The sequence below is a fragment of the Hippocampus zosterae genome, chromosome 15 (genome assembly GCF_025434085.1).
Source record: "Hippocampus zosterae strain Florida chromosome 15, ASM2543408v3, whole genome shotgun sequence".
In the NCBI taxonomy this organism is placed as follows: domain Eukaryota; kingdom Metazoa; phylum Chordata; class Actinopteri; order Syngnathiformes; family Syngnathidae; genus Hippocampus; species Hippocampus zosterae.
This window is the reverse complement of record NC_067465.1, coordinates 5,193,909-5,210,694: the sequence shown is the minus strand read 5'-3', so window position 1 is coordinate 5,210,694 and position 16,786 is coordinate 5,193,909. Positions and strand designations below refer to the sequence as shown.

Genomic DNA, 16,786 nt, shown 5'->3' with positions numbered 1-16,786 from the left:
TTAACTCCTGCCCGCGGACGTGCCCTTGAGCAACGGGCGGGCCTCTGACTTCCTCGCGCAAGGCTCAGAGAGTACCAGTTTCTCTTGCGGACAACAGACGCAACTCGAAAAGAGCCTCTGTCATCTTCAAGTTCATGGATACACAAAATAGAAACCGCGCGTTGACGCGTCAATCCAAAAACTCGACGCCTGTTTTCGATTAAAAGTTCACTCTTGGCCTACTGAACAATTCCAGTGGAACCATCACAGCGTGGGTTCTGTTTTCAGACTTGATACCGAGCCACCGATTGGATCACTGCCGTGTGAGCCGGTTTAACGGCACTCATTTGAGTTTTCGATATTTTGATGACCCGGAGCGTCGAATCACATCTTTCGGCAAAGTTTGTGTGTGATGTTTTGGTTGCATTTGTGTTGGTGTATGGAGGGCTGTTCCTTTGAAATTTGTCTTGGCTGGCAGCAGTATTTTCTGAAACTGCACTTCCTCCTACCTCCTGTTTTCGAAAGCTGCAAGGAGGCATTTCGGATTAGTGTCAGAGCTCAGCGCGCGCCGAGAAGAGCGGCGAGGTAACGACTCTCAGCTGCTTTGCCTCAACGGAAAGCACATCTGGAGAAAGTGAGATCAGAGATTCCGAAGAGAAACGCGATAGAGTGGAGTGGATGTTATCAGAATTGACGGTCTGCTCGGGCTAAAACTGGTCCTTTTGCACACGGGAGCTGCACTGGAAAACATCTTGTCACCCCCCTTTACCCCCCCCCCCCCGACCCAAAAAGGAAAAAAAAACTGTCACTTCACTGTCAATCAGCGCGTGACGGCGCGCATCCGTGTTTCGTTGTCATGTTTCATCGGTGCTCGGGGAGCCTGCGGCTTCAAGCCAACTTGCAGTTCTTTGGAAAATGTTCAGTGATACTGGAACTGTTTAGGATTCTGGGACAGATTATGCAGAAATCCCCCCCCCCCCACACCTCCCTCTGGACTGAAAAGTCTTCTGGGTCCATGTGAAAGAAATTAAGAAGGAGGGGGAAAAAAAATTAAAGTCTGAGAGAGCATTTGTGAGAACTACGGCGGTAGTGATAGAGAGAGAGAGGCTGCTTTACTCCTATTTGGGGGAGAGGGCCATTCCTGTTTTATGAGTCACGCTCTTAAGAGGGACCAGAACACCCCCTCCAACACTTTATTCCGCCATCCCATGCACAGAGCTCCACTCCTCTTCTTCTCTTTTTAAGGAAAAACTTTTCCATGGCTAAGACAGAGATGAGATTCATTGGTGACCAGATGGGCTCCCACCCCAACCCATTACCCCCCCCCCCCCATTTTTTTCCTCATCCCCTCTCCTCCTCCGTTTCCTTGGTAAAATGCAGCCAAGCCTCGCCTCCAATTAGATACAGACTCATAATGCGCTCTGCTTTCCCATCATTGACATTTATAAATTGATTCATTGTAACTATTTCCACCAAAATGGCCGCCGCCGATGATGTATAATGCAATAGGAACGTTTGTCGAAGTCAAAACATGAATATGTAAGACGGTGTGAACGTGTCAATCGCATATACGTGTATATGAAGACAAAATGATTTTATAAGACGCGAAACAAGCAACTGTCGTGTTCTGACTTCATCTCTGAAAAGATTCCGTCAGCAAATGAAAGGTGCCTTCTCCCGTTCCGGATGAGCCACGCCACGAAGCCGTCAATGGTCATCTTTCAATCTGTTGGCTTCCATTTTGGTGCCGTTACAGATGATTGTCAAAAACGGTTGAGCTTTGTCTGGGAGACTCCCTTTGGAAAGGGAGGGACAATTTCGGTCTTCGCAGACCACAAAGTTTGCTTCTGTTTACCAGACGTGTTCTGAGATAATGCGCGCCGCGCCTCCGGACGTACAACATACGACGTACGAGTCAAACAGTCAAGTTGCTAGGCAACGGAGGGGAATCCCGCGCCGTGTATCTTGTTCATCAGCAAGCGGCTTTGGGAATTTTTTCACAGCACTTATACCAAATCAACGCATCGTCAGCACTTGAGGAAAGCTCAGATCAGTAAACAAATGCTGCGTTCGACTTTACCAGTTCCGCCGTACGGTGAGACCTTCGTCCCTTGCTCTAAACCGATTGGCCGTTATTCATGTAGCAGATGTGGAGCAGCATTTTAAAAGCCTCTGACCCGTTGTGTTTTGAGCTTGGATAAAGCATTAGTGGCTACAAGCCACCACAAGACCCCTGAGAAATTCTAGCAAATTGGACAAACTGACATGATAGAACATGTGCTGCAGCAGCTGCCACAGCCACGATAAAGTCAAGAGGATATCGGGATTCACGTGGACACAAAAGGAAACTTCTCAGTCTGTCTCGAACACGTAGGCGAGTGAGCAAAGCACCGATACACGGACGGAAAGACGGCGAGAAGGCCCGAGGGGCGTCTCACGTTGTTTACGCCGTGTATAAACTCCTCCAACTTCACAAACTGATTTCGAACAGACACCACGAGTGTGGGAGTTCTTTAGTCTGCTTTTCATCCTGTTTACTTTTATTCACTCTCTCACCACATGTGCTGTGCTGAACCGTCTGGAAGTTGTTTTAAATAAGGGGATGCATCCTCAATTTGGGTCCTCTAGACCAGCGGTCCCAAACCTTTTTTATGCCACAGAGCAGTTGAGACAAGTACATGCAGTTCACGGACTGACGACCATTTTTTAAATTGTCACTTTTTAGGGTACTGACAGCAAAGATAATTATAGACTAATTAAACATGTCATTCACATCGTTTTTTACTATACAACAAATTTTGAATAAATTAAAGTAATCGTCATTCCCACTTGCAAATGTGATTGATCGAAATATGACACGATTGATTGCTGTTTTCATCCGTTGGGTAGCGGCTAGGTATTAGCGACTAAACTGCTCCAATGTTTACGTGGGCACTGTGCAAACTCTGCTCGCGGTTTTCATGCCCTCCACTTGACCAGTTGGGTGCTACTTGTTCAAACGATTCAATGGGTTCTAGTTTGGTCTTGCTTTTGACGATAAACGACGCTCAACAACTTCTTCCTCCACGTCGCCGTGGAGATACAGTACCGCTACGGGAGGAAGTTCTCTTGTCCAAATAACTTCATCTTCGAAAGTCATGGCCGCCCATCAGCTGCGCGTTTAGCTGTACGTTTGGTCAATGTATTACGATAACTTTCTGTTTTCTGTTTCTTCTTTCATTTATTGGCCGATTCCGTTTGATTCAAATGGCAAACCAATGTTAGACGGGGGACTGCGATGGGCTCGAATCGCGCTCGTTTCCGCCACGTCTGATGGAGTCAATTTGCTCAAAGCTCGCTGGTCTGTCTTTGTGCAACCCGGTCCCAAATGGGCCGTGGCCCAGTACCGGTCCGCGAACCGTGGTCGTAGTTTATGTTTCCGTTTTCTCCATGTCCATGCTGCCCCTGTTTTCCCCTCCCACTTTATTCTTGTCCAAGATCTGTCTTTACCGCTTTTTATTGTCTTTTTCCGTAGTGTCAAGATCGGTCGTACCTGTAAAGAGGAACTCGCCTATTTTCACAAAGTCAGCAATCGAAAGGACAAATGTCTGTTTTCAAATATAGGGTGTAAAAGTAAAAAGTGGCCATAAAAGGAAACTGCAAAAACTTGAAAAATCATTTTAGGTACAGTAAGATTAACGTACATTGTTACATCACACTACAGTCAGCTCAAGCTTTGGCACTTTTCCTTGCCACAGTGGCCGGTGTTCCAATGGGCCTGTCGTACGCGCACGCGCGCGGTGGGTCCTGCAGAGCCAGGGCGCCCCCAAGTGGATGTTTACAAACGCCTGCTACGCGTACGGGAGGAGGGATCAGTGATTTCGGTTGGGGCTGGACCGGGACAGGAGAGCGAACGGACGGCTCTTCTGCGGAAAGTCAACGCGTGTCCAGGACTTTATTTCCCGTTTCGCCCCTCTTTTTTTGTCTGTGTTCCCCCTGAACTGAAATGAGGGAATAATCCACACTGGACCAGCGGTGCACAAGTTTTGAAGTTGGAAATATTTCGGGTAAGTGGTACTTTTTGAATGCACAACAACGTTCCTATTTCTACTCATCTGCCCTTTTCGCCATCTGTTTCACTCTTGTTTTTAGATGTATAAAATTGAACGGAATTGTGGCAGAACAAAAATTGGTTTATGCAATTTAATTGAATTTCACAGAATCTAAAACTCTTTGTTTCGTCTCAATTATCACTTCATATACGTTTGCGAGGTTTTACAGGTTGAGTTTTAAAAAAGCGTAACTTTTCCGGTTTGTGCATAGAGTGGGAACATCTGCAGGAGCGACTTCTCCGCATCCTTTTATTTTTTTTTGTCCGCTAGAGGGAGACACAATTAGTCGGTCGTCAGAAATGCAAAGGCCCAAAACGAGGCGTGAAACGTGATTCTTAACGAATAACGAAAAGTTGTATTTAGTTGAATGTGGGGTTTCGATTGAAGGAATTATTTTTTCAAATTAATTCTTTAACGTTTAACGAAATCTCAACTGCGGCCTCGCGATGTGGAGATTGCATGTTCCACGAGTACTCTTCCTTCACCCCACATACCAATAGCATCCACGCTAAATTAATTCAAGACTCCAAATTGTCCATCGTTGTGAATTTGGGTGTGAATGGCTGTTTGTCTACTGATTGTGCCCCGCCTTTGACGGGTAACCAGTCCAGGGTGGTGACCCTGACTCTCACCAAAAATTCTCATGGAATTGGCTCCAACTCACCCATGTCCCAAATGAGGCCAAGTGGTAGGCATAGACATGGATGGATGGCTGTCATGATGGGCAGGCATCTTGCCAAAATTGACCTCACATCCTCTAGATTGAAACCACAGAGTACAGCAGTACTTTACAGTATTTGTACCCCCAACCGGTGGATTCGTAGAGCTGATCCAGTCAGGCCTGTCAGGCACAGGTGTCAAACCAAAGGCCCGCCTGCCAGATTCGGTGAATCGCTGGACTCTATGTTGCCCACTAGAGCAAATGTACAGTATTTCTCGATTTCTGCTTTGTCTTTCTTGAATTGCTTGAATTGAAATGCTCTTTTTCCATTGGCAGAATATCGGAACCACAATTAACTTTCAATTGCTCTCATATAAAAGAAATACATTAAACTTGAATGTATGTTGTTTCTCTTGAGAAATCACTCATCTTAACTCCCTTACCACCACCTTTTGTTGTTACCTCGAGGCTGGCGGCACCTCCAGTTTGAGCTCGTTCACACGATTTTCCATGAGATGTTATTTCAAGTTTTAACCAGTAGAGGGTGCCACCGCTAACAGACATATAACTGCATCCATAGAGAGGCAAACGATCAAGATTTTGCAAGACGTGCGCCGCTCGGTTGCCGTGACATGTCAGTTATCTGGTGGGTCAAAGGACTTTCCAGGGGGGTCCAAAACAATAAAAATTTGAGTTATTCCCGAAAAGTGCTGTGGTGCCCAAATTTCTTTCCATAACCCTCTTGCTTGCTTTGACGACACAGTAACAGACATGTTCTCCTTATAGGATCATAACAAAGTAAATAAATATATATACTATCGACGTTGAAGGTGAACAAGTGGTACTTCCAATATGCCTCACAGTTGAGAGTTTCATGGTTCAGCTCTTCCCGAGAGGAGATTGCATGTTCTCCCCATGCTTGTGTGTGTGAGTGTGTGTGTGTTTTCTACAAGTAACTGTCTCTCACATTCCCTAGACAAGCATGTGAGGTTCACTGAAACTGAAATTTTCCATCAGTGTGAACGTTAGTGTGAGTGGTTGTTTATCTATATGTACCCGATATGAGTGACTGGTGACCAGTCTGGGGTGTATCACGTCTCATGTCACACATGGCAATAAGGAGGACAACAGAAAATTAATGGATAATTTTATGTCATAATCAATGTGTCAACATGACAAACTCATCTTTTTGTGGACTTGTTCTGCCACTGATTGGCATTCACGGAGAAAAGGCCCAAAGTATAAAAAAGGTTTTTGTCTACCATCAAAACTCACTTTAATCAGTGTCTAATTTTAACATTTCTTCTTCGCGTTTTTGGTTAACAATCTTGAATTGCTCGGCTCATGGGTGTATGTGTGTGTGTTTTTCTCTTATACAACAGAACGGACAAGAAGATGGAGGGGTTAAAGGTCATTGCCCTGTGCCTTTTTTTTGGTGCCCTGAGTAACGGCCAGATACCTGAATGCAGCAGTAAGTGGATGTTTATCGAAACCTTCAGCAGCTACACTTGCATGCTTTGCGATGGGAAAAAGTCCCATCGCGAAATGTCTTCCCCGCGTTTAACCAGCACATTAGCAGCATAGCTTGAACCTCGTCGTGCCCTTGTACTTTTGCTCCAGAAAAGAGAGAATGTCCTATTGATGTGTACTTCACCATTGACACGTCTGAGACCATCGCCCTGCAGGAGACTCCCCCGGGATCACTCGTGGAGAGCATTAAGGTTCATTTTTACTGACAACTCAACCTTAGAAAGTGGATCGTTGTCTCCCACTGACCTTTTTACATGCAAATGATGTCCAGTGGGTTCCACCTCAACACTGTGTTTCCAAATTGATTTTTTTTATTGTTGTTGTTGTGCCGCGTCTTTCTACCGTAGCTTTTCAGTGAGCAATTTGCAGATCGTTTGGAAGCGGCCGAACTCCGAGGCGCTGTGCGAATCAACTGGAATATCGGTGGACTGCACTTCTCCCAGAGACAGCTAGTGTTCAGCCGCATCGGATCCAAGAGTGATTTCATCTCTGTAAGTCACACGCCGTGATTTGTGTCATCTTGATGAAAGTTCAAGTACTTACTGTCATTTGCTTTTGGGTTTTCCATCCAGCCGCAGGGGCGGATGAAGACATCTTAATGGTCACTAGAGGGGTTTAAAACGGCTTCCTTTGGAAAAAGCGCCGTTAGCTCACACTTCCCGCCCGTATTAAAAAAGAAAAAAAAATATTTAAAACCGGTTCTGAACTCCTGTCTGGATGCCAGTGTTATATTGAGCACATGTGAGGATTAGCTAAAACGGGGGTCGTTCAACTTCAGCTGACATGGCCGTGTTCTTTTCAGGACACCAATTATTTGTTAAAAGACGCGTTGTCTTTTCCATGCATGTCATTAATCCACTGCATTTAAATTTGATAGGCTCTATTGTCTGACTGTTGTTCAAAGTTCTACAACACCATCGCCTTAAATGGCCTGACACAAGTTTCCATTGGGACTCGAGTACACCATTTCTTTGCCTTTGAACTCAGGCACACAAATGTTTTCCATGACCAGGAAAAAGGATTTCATGTTAACATATTCAAAACCGGCGGCCCGGTAGTCCAGTGGTTATCACGTCGGCTTCACAGTGCAGAGGTACCGGGTTCGATTCCAGCTCCGGCCTCCCTGTGTGGAGTTTGCATGTTCTCCCCGGGCCTGCGTGGGTTTTCTCCGGGTGCTCCGGTTTCCTCCCACATTCCAAAAGCATGCATGGCAGGCTGATTGAACACTCTAAAATTGTCCCTAGGTGTGAGTGTGAGTGCGAATGGTTGTTTGTTTCTGTGTGCCCTGCGATTGGCTGGCAACCGATTCAGGGTGTCCCCCGCCTACTGCCCGAAGACAGCTGGGATAGGCTCCAGCACCCCCCGCGACCCTAGTGAGGATCAAGCGGCTCGGAAGATGAATATTCAAAACCACGGGATAAACGGGCAAAATCATATTTTAGCAAACATGCGACAATCGGTCTTTTGCTGACTTTGATTGGAACGGCGGAATCAGGCTCGAATTTGGCTCGATTATCGGTATGCGTCCACGCCACCGAACCGTTTCATTCCAAACCCGAGAAATCATTTCATCCAGAAACAAGTTTGGTGTCGGACATGAAAACACGAAAGAAATCCAAAAGGATCATCGGCGCTAAGACCTTTGCCGGTTTTCCAGGGTGTCAGGGGAATTCGTTACCTGGGAAAAGGCACCTACACGGACTGCGCCCTCACCAACATGACCATGGAAATGCTGCGCTCGCCCTCATACCCCAACTCCCTGAGATTCGCCGTGGTCATCACCGACGGTCACGTGACCGGAAACCCCTGCGGGGGTATCAAAGTGGCGGCGGAAAAGGCGCGCGACGAGGGCATCCGTATTTTTGTGGTGGCGGCATCCAGGAACGTTGACGAGACCGGACTGAGGGAGATCGCCAACGCTCCGGCGTCGGTCTACAGGAGGGACTTCCTGGCTGTTGATCTGAGCTCGGGAAGAGCCGTCATCCAGACGGACACCATCGACCGCATCATTCAGACCATGGTGACTAAAACTCAAAAGCGACAAATGCAGCCGCGAGAAGGCTCAACTAATAACACCTTGTTTCTTCTGTCTTCTCACAGAAACATCAATCGTTTGTTGAGGTAACGTCAAAAGGATGAATGAGAACGACTCTCCGGAATTGCACGTTGCCAATTCGATTTTTGATGATTGTTGATTCGTCTCTCGATCGCCTACAGTGCTACAAAGTGTCTTGCCTGGAGACAGCCGGGCCACCGGGTCCAAAAGGTCACAGAGGACAGAAAGTGAGATTTGCATACACGCCCTGCTTGTTATTGTCCAACTTTAACCCCGCCTCCTTTTTCACGGTAGGGTGCTAAAGGAGACAACGGTGATCCAGGTCCTAAAGGACTGAGGGGGCGTCCAGGCGACCCAGGTATCGAAGGACGCATCGGTCAGCCCGGTATCAAAGTAAGACGCATCGTCCGTCCGCATTGACGAGGTGAGATTGTGGATTTTGCGGTATCTCTGATTTTTAATTTTTTTTTTTTACTTTTGTAAAGGGAGAGCCCGGACTGAAAGGCGAGAAGGTGAGGCTTTGGTCTTTCCCTGTTACACGATCGCTGAGCATAGACGGATCATGCCGAGTGACCATTAATGACTTGTTTGTTGTCTACAGGGAGAACTGGGAGCTCAAGGGAAAAAGGTAAGACTTTCTTCTTTGGGATGATCAAGATGAACGATCCCTCAGCCATTCTGGGCTCTGATCGTGTGTTAATCTTGTTTTTGTCATCAGGGTGTGGCTGGAATCGCGGGACGTAACGGAACCGACGGACAAAAGGTGAGAATAAAAAGATACCCGCGGGGTGGCACGGCGGTCGAGTGGTTTGCCTCACAGTGCAGAGATGCAGGGTTTGATTCCGGCTCCGGGCTAACTGTGTAGAGTTTGCATGTTATTCCCGTGCCTGGGTGGCTTTTCTCCGGGTACTCCAATTTCCACCCGCATTCCAAAAACTTGCACGACAGGTTGACTGCGCACTCCAAATTGTCCCTTAGCGTGAGTGTGAGCGCGAATGGCCGTTTGTCTCTGTGTGCCCTGCGATTGGCTGGCAACCCGTTCGGGGTGCCCAACCCCCCCCCCCCCCCTACTGCCCGAAGACAGCTGGGATCGGTACCTTTGGATTGTCCATCGCAAATGGAAAAAAAACACCGACAGTTTGCAACAGTCTACCCAAAGAACCCTTCTTGACTGTGTTTGATCCACTTGTGATTTTCTTACAGGGTAAAATTGGACGGATCGGCGCTCCCGGCTGCAAAGGAGATCCAGGAGACAGAGTACGATGACCTTATCGGTGAAGCCTTCAAACGGGTGCTCTGAGCTGTTAAAAAAAATACGTTTTGTCCCCGTAGGGTTCCGACGGTCACCCGGGAGATGTCGGTGAACGTGGTTTTGCCGGAACTCCCGGAGACAAGGTAAACACACGGCACTCCGATCAAATCAAATGGATCATTTGTAATACTTGTTGGGATGCCCGTAGGGAGATCCCGGACGTCCCGGAAGATCTGGTCCTCCTGGCATTTCTGGTGAAGGCGGACCGAAGGTAATGATCAAGACTCACGTCAGTGACGAAAGCACTTTGAAAGATGCTCAACAACTGTGGCGCGTTGTTCGCAGGGAGAAAGGGGAAGTCCCGGATCGCCCGGCTTGCCTGGACTGAAAGGATCTGCTGTAAGATTCCCAAATATCACCCCCCACCCCACAAAAAAAAAATCTCTTATTGTTTCACCTTTACTCATCTGTGCGTTGTTTTTTTTTTAGGGCACTCCAGGACTTCCTGGATCAAGAGGAGAGCCTGTAAGGCCAAACAATCCAATCGTTATTGGGGAGGGGGGGCGAGGGGGGGGTTCTCTCCGTTTTAGGATTTTGCACTTTTTTTTGGTGTGTTCTAGGGGAGGCGAGGAGACTATGGGCCAAAGGGTGCTCAAGGACCAGATGGAGTCAGGGGGGACAAGGTATGATTTAGTGGGCCTTCACAACAGCACCCTTGAAATTGATTTGAAACCAACTCGGGTTCAATTTTCCTGATTCATTGTGTTTTTTGTTATACATTACTTGACTCTTAACGTAGCGTCCTTTATATTCAGGGTGAAATGGGATCAGAGGGCTTGAGGGGTCTTGCGGGCGAATCAGGAAACAAAGGCGCAAAGGTAAGAAGACCTTCTCAAATGGTTTTCAACGGGAGCCATTCGGTTCAATGGCGTTTGTGCCCGTTATCGATCATCTTTCATCTCAACAAGGGGGACAATGGCCTTCCAGGCCCCAGAGGACCACCGGGCACACCAGGAGAGCCTGGACGCAATGTACGTCACATCATCTATTGGGGAATATGGCCCAAAGCTGTCCTTTTCGACATCTGCTAGAGTTTGTTTTAAATCGTAGGGTACGCGAGGTGACCCTGGTGATGCTGGACCGAGAGGTGACCCGGGTCAAGTTGGGCCAAAGGTGAATGTCGCTCCGTCTTCAATCGCATATGATGACGCGTGATGAGTGATGAGTGTTTCTTTCACGTCGATTCAGGGAGACCCCGGAAGACCGGGCTTCAGTTATCCCGGACCAAGAGGATCCTCGGTACCAAAATCTCTCACGAGTGTATGTTTGCGCGCGAGCGGCGCCACGACATTTTACTGCTTTTTCGTAGGGCGAGAGAGGAGAGAAGGGAAATCGTGGACCTCGTGGCAGCAGAGGAGACTGCGGGCCCAAGGGCGAGCCCGGAAATAAAGGGCCCTCGGGAGAGCCCGTAAGTTTCCCTTTTGGGTGGCGTGGAGTCTTTGTATCGTGGCGTCGTACGCGCAGTCACGGTTTCTTTTTCAAAAGGGTGAACCGGGACCTCAGGGTGAGCCTGGACCCAGAGGACCCCGAGGTGACGCTGGGCGTGATGTAAGTCAACCAAAAACCGCAGCAAAGTCATTTGGAGGCCCCATCTGATGACACCTTCAAATCTTTTTTTTTTTTTAAGGGAGATTCTGGTCCCGAGGGAGACCCCGGCCTCACTGTAAGTCTCTCGTTTTGATCACATCAATTCAAATGTGTGAAAGACGTGATTGACGGTACGTAACGATCGCTTCTTTCTGTAGGAATGCGATGTCATGAATTACATCAGGGAAACATGCGGCTGCTGCGGTGAGCCTCCGGCGCCGCCCACCATCTCGTTCCAATCCTCCGAGCCAACGTCACGTCCTTATCGTTTTGTCGTCTTTCCGTTTGCAGATTGCGAAAAACGATGTGGCGCTCTGGACATTGTGTTTGTGATTGACAGCTCCGAGTCAGTTGGCCTGACCAACTTCACTCTGGAGAAAAACTTTGTCATCAACACCATCAACCGATTGGGATCGCTGGCCAAAGACCCCGAGTCCGAAACAGGTCATCCCGGGTCAGCTCAAGCTTCCGATCCGTCCCGCAACTCGTCTCTCGCAACTCCATTTTGTTTCCAGGCACAAGAGTGGGAGTCGTTCAGTACAGTCACAGCGGAACTTTCCAGGCCATCCGCCTCGACGATCCCAAAATTGATTCACTCTCCGCTTTCAAGGTCTCGGCCCAAATTTGGACGGTTTTCTGCATTTGAACATTTTCATCACGATATAGAAGATGGCAAGCTATAGATTGCATTTGTATTGTCGGCAATATTCTGTGTTTGATTTCCTTGGAAAATTGTATTGTCAATTTTTTTGGGGGGCGGGGGGGTTATAATCCAGGATGCAGTGAAGCGCATGGAGTGGATCGCCGGAGGAACGTGGACTCCGTCCGCTCTGAAGTACGCCTACGACAATCTGATCAGGGACAGCCGCAGAGCCAAAGCCAACGTCACCGTGGTGGTGATCACCGACGGACGTTTCGACCCCAGAGATGATGACTCCTTGCTCACCTACCTGTGCAGGTGCCCCACACTAGAAATGTGTTTGGAGATATCAGCATTGACGTCAACGCACGGAAATGGAGCCTAATGGTTTATTGTGGGGGCGGGGCTTGGCGGGGGCAGCGATCCCAGCGTAGACGTGAGCGCCATCGGAATTGGGGACATGTTCGACCAGATTGAGGAGAATGAAATTCTGAAGAGCATCGCCTGCCAGAGGGATGGAAGGGTGCTGGGCATGAGGCGCTTTGCCGACCTGGTGGCTGAAGAGTTCATTGACAAGATCGAGACCGTCCTCTGCCCGGGTACGCGTGCACGTCGACGGGGCGCAAGAGCTTTCGAAAGTCGATCCTTGCTAATTCCGCGTCCGTCTTTTCTTTCAGATCCCGTTGTCGTATGCCCCGACCTGCCGTGCAAGTCAGGTGAGCTTTTTGAAGCTTTTGTGAAATTTGTTTGACGCTTGCATTCCACTCATCTTTTTGCTTCTTTGCCTTTGATTGAGTTGACTCCACACGAGCCCGTACCACCAATTACATTTCACAACAACTGTCTGCATGGCAAAGTTCGTATGTATGAAGGAAACAAACTTTAGAACAACATCCATCCATCCATCCATCCATTTTCTGAACCGCTTGATCCTCACTAGGGTCGCGGGGGGTGCTGGAGCCTTTCCCAGCCGTCTTCGGGCAGTAGGCGGGGCACACCCTGAATCAGTTGCCAGCCAATCGCAGGGCACACAGAGACGAACAACCATTCGCTCTCACACTCACACCTAGGGACAATTTAGAGTGTTCAATCACCCTGCCATGCATATTTTTGGCATGTGGGAGGAAACCGGAGCACCCGGAGAAAACCCACGCAGGCCCGGGGAGAACATGCAAACTCCACACCGGGAGGCCGGATGCTGGAATCGAACCCGGTACCTCTGCACTGTGAATCCGACGTGCTAACCACTGGACTACCGGGCTGCCCTTTAGAATGAATAAAAAAAGAATTTAAAAAAAAATATTTAAAAAAAAAATGTTATAGGAAGGTTACCATGCTATTGGTTTCAAAATTTGAACTTAAACGCAAGTAAAAAGAGTTTTCCCAAACTTTTTTCAACCCAAGTCCCAAACAACCATTTTACCCCGACTATCTGCAACCGAACAAAAAACACACAATTCCTTGAGAAAACAGTGTTATGAAATTTGACGTTTCCTGATGACTCGATGACACAGAAATCCTTTAAATAACCTTTAACCTTGGAAATTGAGCACACGAGATGAAACTCGGTGCGCCCTCAGCGTCATCTTTTCCGCGTGGTGTTCGTGGGACCCCCGCCCACAATGTCGTTCCGCCCCCCCTTGTTGCAGGAGGGCGCTTCACTCCGTGGCGAGGCCCTCCCGCGTGGAGGCCTCTGGCCGAGGAAGCCGCCCCCACCTCTTTGGAGGGTGTGGCCGGCCTTCTGAATCAACTGGGCAAGGAACAATATGGTGTCGGCGTGGCAACCATGGCGTACACCGCCCAACGAGCAAAACTGGCCAAGGGAGCAGACAGGCAGGAGTGGACCCGGCTGTTCATCGACTCCTTCAAATATGTCTACGGAGACATCATGGGAGACCCCGAGAAAGCGATAGGGCTCTGCTAATGCTAATATGCTAACCCTGCTACCTCATGGATCTGCTTCATGCTGGCCTTTGAGATCTTAACAACACTCGCACCTTTTCATCCACATACGTGCAATATCCCACGTGGTCCAACGTGAGAGAGTCACATCGACGTTACGCCGGTCTTTTAGCGCGAATGACTTTTGTGTCAAGCTTCCCAGAAGCAAAACAAAGTTTTCTTTCTTGGTGAAGTACCTCGCCTCGGACTTCAATTATGACGCATCGTGGATTCCGTTCCATTCAGGCTTGCGCCGAGGAAGGTGGCTCGGTGACGATGCCGTTTTTCCATAGTGAATCACTGGCTTGCGGAAATACTCCAAATGACTTCATATTATTTGGCGTTTTGCGCACATCCGTGGTTACAACCTTTCATTTTTGGCCCCGATCCGCCACAAAGATCATATTACACATATCATGTCGTGTATGAATCAGAAGATGTATGATGTTGTTTTGATTCTTTTAATTTGGGGTGTCATGATGGTGCCTTCATCTTTTTTTTTTAACAGAGTTAGAACCACTTATGGTTTTTATATGTGCATGTTTTTTTTTTTTTTGCACGTGGCTTGGCTTGTAGTCCAATAACAAAGACAGTCGGTGACAGGCTTTCATCGCGTCTTGCAAATGTGAATTTTGTATAGAAAGCGGATGTATTGATGATGTTATATACTGAAACCAAATAAATTTGAGTCGAGAGCAAAAACGGCGGTTTCCTGGTAACGGCTTTACGACACCTGAAACAAGTGCTCGCCGGTCACGGAAGCTGACGTTTAAGACCTAACGTGTTTGTACGTGTGTGTTCCAGAGCCCGCCGTGGCCAGCTGCGTGCAGCGGCCGGTCGACGTGGTCTTCCTCTTGGACGGCTCCGAGAGGATGGGACTGGAGAACCACCGCCGGGCCAAGGAGTTCATTGAAAACATGGCTCGTCGCCTCACCCTGGCCAACGGCCCGTCAGATGAGAGGAACGCCCGTTTTGCATTGGTGCAGTACGGCAGCCCCACAGAACAGCGCGTCGAGTTCCCGCTCACGCACAACTTGACGGTGATCTCGGATTCGTTGGCGAGAGTCACCTTCATGGATTCTTCTTCGGCTCTGGGCAACGCAATCATCCACGCTGTCAACAATGTGGTTTATCGAGCGGGCGCGCAGGTAAACGGCACGCACGCACGCGCTGGCTTTGAGGGAACTGCTCATACAGCAGCCGACGCGTTCATGGCCCTCGTGTACCTCACGTCTCAGCCGGGAACCTCTGACAATATTGGCGGTTAGGTCACGACAGTGTCTGGAGTCCAGAATGCCTGGAGTCCAAATTGCCCCCTTAAACCCACCAGACAAGATATTCATTCGCATGTGAAGCCAAACCGAGCATGAAATGGATTCCGACTCATCTTGGCTTGAACATACTTTATCCAACATCAATCATCAGGTTGTGGGGTAGGACTTGATGGGCATAAGATGAAACTACGAGCCAGTACAAAAGTAGAAGTGACAACAGCGGAGAGCAAGAGCGCATCGGTTGATATTTAACGTGACGAGTGGCATTTCGAGTGGCCTCTTCTGACTGTCAATTGGAGAGCAGCCGTATTCATTTTCTCCGTTTCACAGTCGAAGCGTCTCTCAGCTTCGGCTGTAGTTTTGATTTGCTGTTTGGTTGGAGCAACTCGCCTATCATTTACATGTAATAAGTAAAAACAGAATGCAAGCCGTTTGGTTCTGTTTTTTTCCCGTGCGCGAGCTTGCATTTTATCAGGACACGTCATTCCTGCGACTTTAATGAAGGCCTCTCGATTTTTATCATGTGATGATGCGTACAATGCCTGTGGAGTAGAAAATTGTCCCCATTTGAACTTCCATCTTGACCATTGCTCGTTTGGGTTGCAGGGCAACCGCTTGGCTCGCCGCAACGCCGAGCTGGCCTTCGTGTTCATCACCGATGGCATTACATCCAGCGACCAGCTGGAGGAGGGCGTGTCCTCAATGAAGCGAGCCGAGGGCGTTCCCACGGTCATCGCCTTGGGAAGTGACACGGACGAGGAGGTGCTGCGGAAGGTGGCGCTAGGTGACATGTCGTCCATCTTCAGAGGCGACGACTACGCCGTGTTGAACAAACCGTCTTTCTTTGAGCGTTTCCTCCGCTGGATGTGCTAGTCAGGAACTGCGACGCTCCACGCCATAGAATTAGAATTCGTAGAATGAAAGAAGGCGCTGTCCTTCAAGGTACTCGTGAACACAAAGGCACCAACCCAACCTCTATGAGCATGATCGTTACCGAATGTAAAAGCACTGATGCAGCTTGATATCCCACTGGTATGCGTGGAGATTGTTTGACTCCCCCTACAAAAAAAAAAGAACATTTACAGTAAGTTCGGCCGATTATCTGTCACTAGTTTGTTCTATTCATTCTAAATCTATGGTCAGCTGTCCAACCTAAAAACACTCATCAAAGATTTGTATGATATGCATTTTTGTATGAAGCTAATGGTAGGTTTTGTTTTGAGGTTGTTCTTTTTCTCACTCACAGTTATCACAAAGTCAGTATTTTTACGTGAAAGGTGCTAAAGTAGAGAAAAGGACAAAGCCATTTGTAGTTCTGAGGACTTTTTTTTTACATGATTATAATAAACTGTACAATCGTTTGCCAGGGGAATACAAAAAAAAATCTGTCATATCCCACATGAGTGCCACAGGATCAACCACACGCTGATACAAATCCAAAAACAGCCACATCTGTAAACGCGAAATTCAAATAAAGTCATGTGGCAACTCCTACTGTGTCTTTTGTGTTTTAAAACGCACGTCTCACTCATTTTGTCACCCGTGGTATTGAGGTCAAGGAAGTTACTTTCCCCCGTATTCACGGTGCAGCAATTACAATTGTTGTCTTCCTTGAGCACCATCCTTTCGCAGATGCGGGCAGCAAGGCCTCGGGACCGAATCTGTATCTTGTCTTGTTTCTTATTTCTTTCAATAGTACTTTATGGACATATGAA

At 48.1% G+C, this 16,786-nt stretch overlaps 1 protein-coding gene across 1 annotated transcript; it reads left to right on the top strand.

Moving 5' to 3' along the window:
- Positions 1 to 3,828: 3,828 nt before the first annotated feature.
- Positions 3,829 to 16,563, top strand: col6a2 (collagen, type VI, alpha 2). The gene is made up of 32 exons (XM_052087112.1): positions 3,829 to 4,025; positions 6,114 to 6,202; positions 6,352 to 6,452; positions 6,609 to 6,752; positions 7,919 to 8,281; positions 8,362 to 8,382; positions 8,479 to 8,544; positions 8,612 to 8,710; positions 8,803 to 8,829; positions 8,919 to 8,945; positions 9,036 to 9,080; positions 9,521 to 9,574; positions 9,650 to 9,712; positions 9,778 to 9,840; positions 9,915 to 9,968; positions 10,059 to 10,094; positions 10,190 to 10,252; positions 10,385 to 10,447; positions 10,538 to 10,600; positions 10,680 to 10,742; positions 10,818 to 10,868; positions 10,939 to 11,037; positions 11,115 to 11,177; positions 11,257 to 11,292; positions 11,375 to 11,420; positions 11,508 to 11,660; positions 11,732 to 11,826; positions 11,993 to 12,174; positions 12,277 to 12,455; positions 12,534 to 12,572; positions 14,602 to 14,945; positions 15,678 to 16,563. The coding sequence occupies exons 2-32, from the start codon at positions 6,127 to 6,129 to the stop codon at positions 15,942 to 15,944; spliced, it is 3,045 nt and encodes a 1,014-aa protein (XP_051943072.1). The 5' UTR covers positions 3,829 to 4,025; positions 6,114 to 6,126; the 3' UTR covers positions 15,945 to 16,563.
- Positions 16,564 to 16,786: the final 223 nt, after the last annotated feature.

What these genes read in the sequence shown, in the direction of transcription:
- col6a2 (XM_052087112.1), top strand. Translation starts at nt 6,127, where the DNA reads ATGGAGGGGTTAAAGGTCATTGCCCTGTGCCTTTTTTTTGGTGCCCTG. An exon ending in CACTCGTGGAGAGCATTAAG is followed by an intron (nt 6,453 to 6,608) that starts GTTCATTTTTAC and finishes TTTCTACCGTAG; the next exon opens with CTTTTCAGTGAGCAATTTGC. An exon ending in CGACCTGCCGTGCAAGTCAG is followed by an intron (nt 12,573 to 14,601) that starts GTGAGCTTTTTG and finishes TGTGTGTTCCAG; the next exon opens with AGCCCGCCGTGGCCAGCTGC.